Source organism: Choloepus didactylus, chromosome 4, assembly GCF_015220235.1.
Source record: "Choloepus didactylus isolate mChoDid1 chromosome 4, mChoDid1.pri, whole genome shotgun sequence".
Taxonomy (NCBI): domain Eukaryota; kingdom Metazoa; phylum Chordata; class Mammalia; order Pilosa; family Megalonychidae; genus Choloepus; species Choloepus didactylus.
The window spans coordinates 143,261,005-143,274,165 of record NC_051310.1 but is presented as its reverse complement, the minus strand read 5'-3'; the positions used below and the strand labels follow the sequence as shown (position 1 = coordinate 143,274,165).

At 33.6% G+C, this 13,161-nt stretch overlaps 1 protein-coding gene across 2 annotated transcripts in view; it reads left to right on the top strand.

Moving 5' to 3' along the window:
* Positions 1-7,198, top strand: part of SPRED1 (sprouty related EVH1 domain containing 1) — a 129,715-nt gene extending 122,517 nt beyond the window's left edge. For both annotated transcript variants that reach the window (XM_037834343.1, XM_037834342.1), the window contains 2 exons: positions 1,279-1,380; positions 2,119-7,198. In XM_037834343.1, coding sequence (XP_037690271.1) covers positions 1,279-1,380; positions 2,119-2,769 — 753 coding nt within the window. In that variant the 3' untranslated portion in view covers positions 2,770-7,198. The remainder of the gene's footprint in view (positions 1-1,278; positions 1,381-2,118) is intronic.
* Positions 7,199-13,161: the final 5,963 nt, after the last annotated feature.

Genomic DNA, 13,161 nt, shown 5'->3' with positions numbered 1-13,161 from the left:
GATACATCCATTCGAATTGAAGTATACAACTTTTAATCTAGCAGTTCTACTTTTAGGAATGTGTCCTACAGGCATAACTTGCATAAGTATATTAAAGACATGTATAAAGACACTTGTTGCAGTGTTGGCAATAACTGCAACAGCCCAGGAAAAGCCTAGGTGTGTATTAACTGGACTAAATAAATTAAAAGTCATCCATTCATGGTATACTAAGCAGCTATTAATAAGGTACATGTATAAACATAGAAAGTTGTTCATAATGTATTATTAAGTGAAAAAAAGCAATGCACAATGCGGAAGTTCCCATTTTTATTCAAAAATTTTTAAGGAATCACATAAATGCATGTGTGTATGTATAGAAATATTTGGAAGATGCACAAAAAATTGTTATGATAGTTACTTCTGGTAACAGGATTGAAGGTCTGAGAAGAGAAGATTTTTATTGCATGTGCTTTTATAGCATTTGAAAATTTTTCCAAGTATATGTGTATTACTTCTAATTTTCAAGGTGATAGTTTTTATTAAATGTAACAATGGGGTTTGAATCAAAATACTCCAGAAAAATAATCAAGAAAAAGGTTGTCAAAATGTTGATAATTGCTGAAGCTAGATGATTGATGGAAGGAGATTCATTATTTTATTCTTTCCTTTTGTATATATATGAATATTTTATTATAAAATTTTAAAAATTAAACATCAACAGATTTTAACTATAACCTAGATCTGAAATGGGCTTTCCAATTCAAAAGACTAATTAATATATTAGGACACTAGATGTACCTATGGTATGTGTTTTACTTAAAAATTACCCTTTTAAAATATACAACTTAGTGGTTTTTATCATCCCAAAAAAGACCCCATATACAGCCTCAGTCCCTCAGCCCCCAGCAACCTCTAGTCTACTTTCTTTCTTATTGATTTGCCTATCCTGGACATTTCAAGGTTCATCCATGTTGTAGCATGTATTATTACTTCATTTGATGGCTGAATAATAATTCCATTGTATAAATAATATCATATTTTGTTTATCCATTTGGGATGATGGTATTTCACTTGGGGCTATGTATTACTTTTTAAATTAAATTTTAAATTTACAAGAAGAGACATAAGTGTTTTGTTGTTTTTAAAAAGGATGACTCAAACAATGCTCTTTTTATCAAAACCATTTTGGGAACTTCACTACCAATAGTCCATGAAGTTTTAGAATGTATACAATATACGATCACATTAAAAATAAGAAATTCATCTTTTGTTAAATAGAAAATATTTATATTTTAGTTAACATTTGGTCAACCAGGCCTAGACATTCAGAGCAGAGGTATGGAATATGTACAGCGGCAAATATCCAAGGAATGTGGAAGCCTGAAGTCCCAAAATAGGGTAAGTAAACTCTCAGTTTATCTTCTGATATGGAATATAACTAATTAGCATGTAGGTGAAATTTTGCAGTCCTTTGAATTCTCCATATAGTTGAAGATTTTTCAGTGTATAAATTTGCTGCATATATGCTTGGGAAACCCTATTTAGAATAAAGGCCGAAATTTTTTCTATACAGGAAATGTTGTTAAGAATCTCTGAATTTGTAAAGCTTCCTAATAGAAACATTTAAAAATATTTAAATGCTATATTAAATTTAAAAACTTTAATATTCTAAAGTGAGAGGAACATGATTGAATTCCATCCAGACTTCTGGTTTGAATCTGGGACGTTGCTGCTGCTGTGTTTACCACCAGATAAAATAGTAAGAAGTGTATATTGTTAATTTAAAGGCTAGACTTGGAGTATTTTTAGTCCCAATTACAAATGTCTATAATATAAGTTTGCCCCAACCTGGGTCAAGTGTTTACTTCTAAGACTAATTAACATGTCCAGGAGGTAGGACTCAGAGATACAGATTTGACTACTAGAAGCCCACTTTCATGAGTGAAAGGATCATTTTGATTTATCTATATCCACAAAAGACTTAATTTGCTCATGGATTTAAGGAAACAATCTAGCAGGAAGAGAGAGAGTGGGTGTGTATATGTGGTGTTTTGTTTTTAAGTGATTTTCAGGGACTTGCCAAATAGCCAAGCTATAGAGATGCATATTCTTATTGCAAGTTTCATCTCTTTTTAGGTCCCTTTGAAATCTATCAGACATGTCAGCTTTCAAGATGAGGATGAGATTGTCAGAATAAACCCTCGTGATATCTTAATACGTCGCTATGCAGACTACAGGCATCCTGACATGTGGAAAAATGACTTGGAGAGAGATGATACTGACTCCAATATTCAGTTTTCAAAACCAGACAGTAAAAAACCAGACTATCTCTACTCTTGTGGAGATGAGACTAAATTAAGTTCCCTCAAAGACTCTGTGGTATTTAAGACACAGCCTTCCTCATTAAAATTTAAGAAGTCAAAACGAAGAAAAGAGGATGGCGAACGTTCTCGCTGCATATACTGCCAGGAAAGGTTTAATCATGAAGAAAATGGCAGAGGAAAATGTCAGGATGCTCCAGACCCTATTAAAAGATGCATATATCAAGTTAGTTGCATGCTCTGTGCAGAGAGCATGCTGTATCATTGTATGTCAGACTCAGAGGGAGATTTTTCTGATCCCTGTTCTTGTGACACTAGTGATGACAAGTTCTGCTTGCGATGGTTAGCCTTGGTAGCTTTGTCTTTCATTGTACCATGTATGTGCTGCTATGTCCCTTTGAGAATGTGCCATCGCTGTGGTGAGGCTTGTGGGTGCTGTGGTGGGAAACATAAAGCTGCTGGATGAAATGATCCATTGCCAAAATGAGCTTAAAATCTTTGTTTCCAGGAATTAGCTAACTTGGATTTGTGGAGTTTTGGCAAGGATTATGGAATCTTGCCTGGTATCATTGGGCCACATGTGGAAGAAGCAGAACTTATCAGTTCTTGGCATTTCACAAATACTGGCCATGCCTAACTTTTTCCCTTGGGTTCATGGCTTGTTTTGTTACAGGTTGTAAAGAGTGTTTGCAAAAGAAAACCATTTCTGGTTATTGGCTATTAAAAGTGAGCATAAAATATGATCCAAATAAAAAGGGATTAATTTTTGTATATTTTGGCATTAGGTAATGGGACTTTTAAAGATTTGAATTCATTAGGACATGAGCTAAAAGTGCATTAGGAGATGGTTGATTTCAATCTAAGAAAAGTTAACACTTGGAAATTATAAGAAGTAAAACAAGTGCAACTAAATCATTTATTAGTTGTTTTGGGGAAGCAGTTTTATGTATAAATAACAAATGTTTATATTTAACTAAATGTAAGGTACGAATTATTACGTATTAAATTTTTCTTCCCCTTCTTAATTCTAAAGTAGATATGCTTATATCTACTGTCACATTCCATTATATTTTGAATATTTAACTCATCTAGTTAATGTTTTTATTCCATGTGAATGATTTGATATTCTCATCCTTGTTTCCCTTTGGCTACAGTTTATATTGAGTTATATCTATACATTCTGGTAATCGAAAATCCTTAAAAAATATTCTAATAGCCTTGAGTGACCAACTTTTTTTTTAAAGCACAGATGTAATTGTCTAATGTTCTGATGGGAACGTAACACTTATTTTTATATAAAAAGAGACTGAGTCAACGTAGAAAAAAGTAGAGTTTTTTGGTGGTTGTTTTGTTTTTTTGTGGTATTCAACCAGCAAGTTGTTTTCTTTCAGAGTTTCATCCTTCAAAAAATTATATTGCATTTACAGATGTTTTACAAGGCAAAAGGTTTAACTGGATAGTTTGTTTAAAACAGTGTCCTCCTGTTTTATCATTTGACTAAACTAGGATGTGTTCAGCTGTGCTAATTATATTTTAGCTTAATTTTAAGTGCTTATATTCATATAACAATGGTAATTTTCCTCAGTTGCGTTTTAGTTTTTAAACTTGGTCAAAGGTAAAATTATTTTATGTTATAATGTGTGCTAAACTATCCCAGGAATGTATTTAATCCAACATTGTGAAAGAAATATCTTGTACATATAAATTTATTTCTTCCATGTAGTATTGTATTGTTGGATGTTTAATTTACAAAGTAGTTGGATAAATGTTCCAACAAATTGCTTAAAGTACTTATGGGTCAAATTGTCTTTTTTTTTTTTTTTTAATGTTACATTAAAACTCTTAATTAAGGGGTTCTTTGAGAACATTCCCTTAGAGGGGTAAAGTTGAGAGTGTGCCTTTTTTTAATGGCCTGAAGTTTCAGAGGTGATGAAGATTAAAATCACACTACCATTTGAAGCTCATTTTCTATGCAGGTTTTTAAGTGTCATTTATGTATTTTTCTTTCTACATGTCACCCTTAACACTTGTGTTAGCTTTCTTCTTTTGCCCCAGATCAAACTGAACAATGTATATAACACTATCTGTCTGTAAAATACTTTTTTTTTAAGAAAGCATTTATATTTATATGACAGCTTGAACTGACAACATTGTGTATATAGATCATCTTGAAGTATTATTTCACATTGAAAAGAAGAAAAATATATTGATAACTATAGATGTTATGAAGAAGAGGTTATTTCTAGTTTTGTACTAAAAATCAATTGGATGAACTAAATCCAAACATGACACTGTAGCAGCAGTTTTGAGTCTTATTTTTACTGTTTATATATTTGAACGCTGCTACACCAGATGATCTTCATCCCTGAAGTTTTCAGCTAAACTTGGTTTCCTAGAATAGACTGTTAACTTTCAAAATTACTTTTTATTGGTGAAATGGAAATATGTTTTCCTTACAAATGAATTTTCATATTTGTAAGTGCTGAATTTTATCATTCAGGTTTGAGCAAGGTGTGAATAACTGAAGAAAATAACTTGCTGGCTATATAGGAAAATGCTGTGGAAACGAACTGTGTATATACTTCTGGGAAGAATAAATTTAATCATTTCTTCTGTTAAGCACTAATCAGTATAGTGCAACTCCTGGTTCTGTACTGTATTTTATATGCAACGTATATGCTTTAATATTATAACATTTGTTCATTAATATTTTCAATTTGTTTAACCACTTTGCTGCTAAGATTTTACCATCTCATCCCATTTTTTTCCTTTAAAATTTTAAACAGTTTTCTTCATTAAAAACTATGGTGATGAAATGGTTTTATGTCACCTTGAATCTTTGTAGTTAATATACCTATTTTCCAAATCAGTCTAGAAGACTAACTGATAATATACTGTTATCTTAATCCCTATGTAGAAACTTTTTCTTGAGTAAATTAGAATTCTTATATGAAAATAAGTGGGTAGTTTAAATCTCTCATTCTTATGCATGTGTATAGATATGTTCAGGAACATTTTCTCATTCTCCATACAGATTTGGCACTGCTACTTGGCTTTTTCTCTAAAACCTTTCTCTTTGTTTTTAATCTGGTAGTATAAGCAAATAGCTTTAAAAAAAAAAAAACTGCTCAATAGTGAATATTAAATAATGAAATCATCTAGATGGCTTGACAAGCAAGAGTTTGGTATGGCCTAATCTTTTGTTCAAAATTGATAATTCTTGAATAATATTTCTCTTGACTTAGAAAAGGGAATTATTTGATATTTGAAGAATTACAAATTGTGGAACCTGAGCACCACCTACTGGATGATTTACAGACCAGAGGCATGAAATGGCAATAGGGGCCTGATAGGGTTCATCACTACTACCAGTAAAGGGCTATTAAATAGTGGCCACATCCTACCAGGGAAACCAGGAGTGAGAAATATCTCAAAGGGACTGTAAAATAATTCTTTTCCCTAATGTGTCTTGTTGGTCACTGAAAGATTTTTAAGCACTTTTTTCTTACATATCCTGTTTTAAAATATTTATAGATATTTGGAACTGGCAACCAGACTTAATGGATGTGCAAAAGCATTTATAGAACCAGTTCTTTTAATTTACAAAAGCCATTACCAAAATGGTGTTCTTATTTTTCCTCCCAATACCAGTCAGGGAGAATTTTTCAAAAAAATAAACATAATCATCCATATATCATTATGACAACTTCAAAGGGAATGTGTGTGTATGTTTCTGAAATGATGTTGGGATGGGAATTAAAATTTAAAGGGAAAAACTTGAAGCTACCTATTTTTGTTGGTTAATCAGCAGTGCCTAAACTGAACTTTTGAGATAATACAAAATGCACTTTTAATTCATGTGTATAGTGCCATCTGATATCCTAATTAAGTCTTGCTTTTTCTTTTCTTTTTCCTTTTTTTCCCCCTCTTAATTGAAAGGCACAGAGATGGTTCTTGATGTCCATTTAAGTCTTGAGAGCACAGGAAATGTTTGATTGTTTCTTTTGTTGAAATGTGTTGGGTTTCTGTGATTATACTTTGAAACAGTGTTTAAGATTGTGTTTTTAATCTTAGCCCAAAGGTCTATTGAGCAAGTGTAACATTTTTCTACATAAAACTCAAAATGTTAATTACCTGAAAAACGCAAAGATGCTTCACTAAATATTGTTCTCATTCTTGATTTGACCTCCAATGGATCACATTTCTAAATATAAGAGAAAGCACTAGAAACTTGCATTATTGTTGCACCAAGAAAAAAACTGATCTATAAACCACGGTAATAATAGCACTATTGGGTGCTTTGCAGTGAGTCATATGTAAAATAAAAAAAAAAAGTTTATAAAACACAACTTGAGGTGATTTATATAAACCAAATAAAAGGGCTTTAAGGTATTAAGGTACTGTTTGCCTAGCAGCCAGGTGGTTATAAAATTTTCATATGCTTTGGTACATTGATAAATGTTAGCCATTGTTCTTGAATGCTTCTTAAATTGCATAAGTTGTTAGTTTTGAAAATTTTCAAGAATAATCTAGTTGAAAACCTTTGTATTAAAGATACACATAGATTTTTGTGAACATTGCCAGTGTGTAGTGTCATTTGCTTTCTATTCTTGACCTCAAAAGTGCCTCACTTGTACATTATTTCCATTAAAAGCTTGACTGCATTCTTTCTAATAAGCAATGAGAAATTGTTTGACTCATGTCATAATGTATCTCTTATGTAAAGTTGATTAGCTTGATAGTTTTGAATATATAATGTAAATATGCATTTGTAAGTTTGTAACCATTTTTGTTACATCATACCCATGTGATTGAACATCAGATGGTATAAGAATTTGTTTTAATGTTTTTTTTCCCCTGCAATTACCTGATTAAACCTGTCATGAAATTTAAAAGGACTTTTTCTTACTCTTCTAGGATATATCAAACACAAGAGATAATTACTGGAGAAGAAAGTAGTAAAAACAGAAGCTTTTGATTATAGTTTTTTTGTGTTGTTTTCCTTTTTTTTTTTTTTTTTTTTTTAGTTCCATTCTTTAAAGTTCAATCTCTTAACATAAAGTTCATGAAATATATTTTCATTCTTGGTTATATTCAGATTTTTCTTTTAGTCTTTAACCTAATATATTTTTATTTATTGTTTTGGGAACATGTTACAGCTAAGTCTGGATTAGCCACCTTAGATGACACACAGCAAATTTTTAACCCAAGACTGACTTTTACATCCTCATCATTTTCAGAGTTTCAGTTAACTTGTAATATAAACAAAAATAACCAATATTATAAATGAAAAATTAAGACTACTCAAAAATCATAGACTATCCCAAGACCATACTTTTGGATTGCTATATTACAGTAGTATTTATTTGAAAAATCCAAGAATTAACTGTTTAAACTTTTACCATGAATTATGAATTGTAGTCTCGTGCTTATTTGCAGGTTTTCAGGAATTTGCTTTCTATTCTTTACATCAAGTTAATGCCTATAAGTAAGTAGAATAGTTTTTAAAACAGAATTTGAAATCATGGTTCCTTCTTAGACATTAGTCATAAAGAAAAAAAAATGATAATATGAAAGCTGGAGTCACCTTTACAACTAAGATCTGCAATTTTAGAGATCCTTGAAAGGCTGGTTCATAAATATATATTCATAATAAAAGCCTCACTAAATTGTGTGGCAGCCTTTAATTTTTAAATTTATTTTATGTAATGGTTTTATACATAATCACTTTTAATCCTAAAATAATTCTGTAATGTTAAGTCTTATCCTCTCATTTCACTAGGTTATTGTGAGCTGTCCACATTATAGTGTAGGGAAATCCTTAAAATCATGAGAATGAAATTGTGACAATGCTTCAAGAAATCAAGATCCAAGAGGAAGCACTAAACACTTACATATACAACAGATCAAATACAAAGCCCTAAAGACCCATACATGCTCCACTGTGTGGCACTGTTCGTTTTTACTCAGTTGTCATTTTCCTAAGGGTAAGAGACTTAGATTCTGAGAGTTTCTTTTTCACAAAAACAGAGATACTTCCACTTGAGATAACAGAAAACAGTGCCCTCAAATGAGTCTTCTACCATATATGGTACTCTTATTTATAAATGGCAAGCCCTTCATATGTCAGTCCACAAGGCCTGTCCTTGAACCAGTTACATTTAGTATCAGCTACTTCCACATGTGTCAGAGTGATGTGATTAGTGCCCCCTCTTCCCTCAAGCTTGAAATTATTGGTCTTGTTAACCTGGAAAGAATTCCTATTAACCAAGAGGCTGTGTTCAATTATTCCAGAATTTCTAATATTGAGATAATAGACATAATTCTTTCTGGATGATAAAATTTGAGAGGATATGTTTAACTTTAGTCTGTCATTCTTAGTTTTGCAATGCTAAATTGCAAGATAACAGTTTACATGTGGTTGGGTTTCCCCCTTTTTTAAAATGTATTATTAGGAAAATCTTAAGGGTTTTACTTGTCAAACAATTCCCTTTGTGCCATCCATATTTTTTTCTTTCCCTTGGAATATGAGTGATACTTCTCCAGCTTCTCCAAATCTGTAAGCGAGAGAGGTCGTGGAAAAGAAATTTTCAACAGTATATAGTAATTCTCAAAAAATATTCTCATATTTTTCCCAAGAATGGCCAACAAGCTTGAATTAGTGTGTCTTTCATTTGTAGGGAAAGCCAGTGTTTCACTATCTCTTAAAATTTACAGGAAAACAATTGTATGAATTATAAGCTCTCAGCCAGTTAATGATTATTGTTAAAGTATAAATAAAATGCTCACAGATAGTATGATACCTAAGAATTCTAAGATGGAAGTAGGGATCCAACTAAATTACTTAAGTACTAGACTACTGATGAAGTTGTTGAGTTCACTGACGTTTAAGGGCATGGGGGCACCTTAGAACTGGTCTAGTACAAAAATGGGGAGACTGAAGTCCATGGGGGTTAAGAAAATTAGTGCAAAGTCATTCACTGATAGTAACAAAACCTGTGCCTTTATACCATACTTCCAACTGCCTGAAGTTCATCTTGCAGGTGCTTCCCAAATTCAGTATGTTCAAAATGCAGTTGATTTTCCCCCTCCCTCAAACCTGCTTTTTTTCTCTTCTCTGCCTTGGTTGATTGTGACACCAGGGTCTATACAGTTGCCTAAGCCAGAAATCTGGTCATCACTTAATTTCTCATTTTCCCTGGCTTTTCACCATTGATTCCAAATTTCCAACAGCTCTATCTCCTGATTGTCGCTCAAATCTGTCCATGTTCCTCTCTCCCTACTGCTGCTATCCTAGTAGAATCATCTCACACTACTGACATTGGGGATTAGGCATTGAATCACTTGGACATTGTTACTTTTAAAAAGCAACAAGTGGTCTTTTAAATATGATTGGAAGATGAACATACTTTGGACTGCAACAAAATGGTGATGAAATCTTCAGATTGAGGTATCCCTGTATTTGTATTTATAAAGGAACAAAAAAAAATAGTTTGCAGTGGGATTGAGGAGTCAAACTATAGTGACTTGAAAGAACAGAGATCACCTAGGACCAATTAGAGAATTTAGAGTAACTTAAATTATAAAGTACAAACTTATAAAAATGGTAAACTTTAAACTAATTTCACCTTTCCTCAAGCCCATTACCTTTTTTAAGTAAAATGAGCTAGTTCTCTGTTCCTGTTGTGGTCATTTTCTAAGAACTTGGAGGAAATAAAAGAATCCATTACTGGTAACCTTTGAAATCTTCTTGCTGATAGCATTATAAGTAAATCAATGGCTCCATGATCAGGTCACGCCCATATTCAAAAGGCTTTCTTTGTTTTCAACAACTTTTTTTTTTCCCTAAAGCAATATCAAAAATAGCCTACCAGGTATAGATTTCTTCCTCTTCAGGATGTCATATCTCCAGTCTAGGCTGACTACTTAAAAAGATATTGGGCAGGTACCATTTTATGAAAAGTAGTCAGACCATGCCAATAAATGGGAGAAGAAACCATCTGGGTAAAAGAAAGAGTAAATTCAAGGACTCTGAATTGAAAGGAACTTGGCTTGTTGAAGGAGGAACAAGAAGGCCAGGATGGCTGCAGGGGCTGAGTGAGGAGCTTGTGGAAGGTGGAAATAAGGCCACAGAGATAACAGGTGCCAGACCTTCTGGGGACTTGTAGGTCATGGTAGACAGTACCGATTATATTCTGAGAGTGACAGAAATGGAAGGTTTTTAGTAGGGAAGTTCCATGATTTGCCTACTATAAGGCTTTTGAAAATAACCTAGAGCTTGTTTCAGATCTTGCCGAGCTGGTATTTTATTACCTCCATATTCATCCTGACCATTCCGCTGAAATGCTCTTAACAAAGTCACTTAATACCTCCATGTCTAAATCTAGTGGATGTCTCAGACCTCACCTCATTCAGGAGCTGTTGACACATTGTTCACACAGCCTCTTGCACACTCGTTCCAATCTCTACAAGTTAGAATTCCTCAGGGTGGAGTAATAGGTTCTCTCTTCTCCAACAATACTCACCCCTTAGGGGATCTCATCCAATCTCATAGTTAAATATGTATATGCTGAATCCACATTTAGATCTTGACATCACTTAGGTGTCTCATAGGCATTTCAGTTTTACCAAGGCCAAACAGAACTCTTGATTTCTCCCTCCAAGCCTGCTCCACCTCTGGTCTACCTCATTTTAAGAAATGGTCATAATTCACCCAGTTGCTCTAAGACTTGGTCTTTTTACTTTGTGCTTCAAATCCAGACCATTAGCAAGTAATCAACTTAAAATAGATCTAGATCACCTGTCCACCACTGCCGTCTAACTCCAAGCGTCAGTTATCTCTTGTCTTTACTTTTTTAACAGCCTGATCCTTTCACTCTTTCACCCCTATAGTCTTTTATTTTTAGAATTGATTCATTCAGTTTTCATTGAATATTTTCTTTTCCAAACCATGTTTTCAGGATTATTTTTTTTTCTTAACTGACAGTTATTTCCATTATCCCGTTACTTTCCTTCCCACTTGTAATTTCTGAGAAGGTAATAAGGAAAGGGAATTTAACATTCATTGTATGCCTAACCAGGCACTGTGTTGAACATATTCACTATTTAATTCTACAATGACTTTGTGAAGTAGGTAGGATTACTTCCATTTTACAAATGAGAGAAATGAGAGGATACAAAAATTAAGAAACCTAGGTAATTGAGTATGGGAGCTCAAATTCATGCTCAGGTCTTGCTGACTTCCACATCGACACTCTTTCCTAGCTACCCGTCTGCCTCTGTGGGGTTTGTCTCCATTGTCCCTCCTTAAGTCCCTGGTCTCTCCTCTGCTTTGCTTTCTATTCCTTCATTGCTTTTGCTCGGTCTGCATTGTCTTTTTTCCCTTCATATTCCTACCTTGTTATTTTCTGTCAATACTCTGCATTTTCTCTTGCTACACTCACTGATCTATCCCTACCCACAAATGACACTCAGTAATTATAAATTTTCGAAGTATATCCTGTGGGATTAACTTAATGACTCCCGTCAATATCAAAGACACACACACAAAAAAAAAGACACTTAAAGATGTTAAGTGTATACATTGAAAACTTAGAATGAAAATGACTAACTGGAAGGTCAGGCTGAGGCCCTAGCCCCTGTAGTATGTTTCTACAATGCCTTACATTAAAGCAGAGGCCTTTATTTGCTTCCTAGTAATGGGGCAACATTAAGTCTATTGTATTTAGTAAATGCTGAAACTCATCCACTACTTCCTGTAGTTTGATTTACAATTGGTTGAAGTCATCTCTACTTTTGATGGAATAAAAATATAGGTTTAATCTGTATATAATTTAATGGGGGGGCTATAACCATTTTCTTCTGTATGAATGATACTTTTTCTTAATCTTTTTTTTATTAGTTTTTAATATAAGTAAATCTAATAATGCATGGTAGATGCTTTTAACCAGGAATTTTTTATTATGATTTTTCAAACTCACCTTTGCCTCCAAAAGTCATCTAATTCAGAAAATTTAAGGAAAACTGAATCACCAGTAAGAACTCTGGAAAAGTGGAGTTCATGACTTAAAAGAAACTTTGGGCCACTAGACTTCCACAGCAAGAACCAGGCTGAGACGGCTATGCAGCCACTAAAGGTCCACTTCACATGTACTCATGGAGGATAATAAAAATGAATAAATTCCTGTGGTAGGCTGAATAATGATCCCCAAAGATATCAGGTTCTAATCTCTGGAACCTATAAATGTTACTTTAGATTTGCAAAATGGTCAGATGTGATTTAAGTTATCCTGGATTATCCAAGTGGTCCCTAAATACAGTAAGTGTCCTTACAAGAGAGAGACAGGGTGATTTAGCACACAGAAGAAAGCAATGTGAAGATGGGGCAAAGAGATTTAAAGACGCTGTCCTTGCTAGGTTTGAAGAAGGAAGTGATGTGGTCACAAGCCAAGGAATGCTGGCTGCCACCAGAAGCATCAAGAGGCAAGGAACAGATTCTGTCCTAGAGCCTCCAGGGGGCATGCAGCCCTGCCAACACCTTGATTTCAGCTCAATGATATTGATTTCAAACTGCTGGCCTCCATAACTGTCAGAGAACACATTTCCGTCATTTTAAGCCACCATGTTGGCGGAGCCACAAAACTAATATACCTCCCAAAAGACATAGCATTAGACCATATCGAACAATGGACAAGGGAGCTTTTCTCAGCAGAATCGAGCTAGCCATGGATTCTTTCTCACTTCCAGAGTTTTAGAATTCCTGTTCTAATGATTGCTTTTTATCTATTATTCCTCATCTTTTTTAATGGGAGTTTTTTATTGTAGTTACCCTATTCTTGCTTCACCAGCATATATTGGA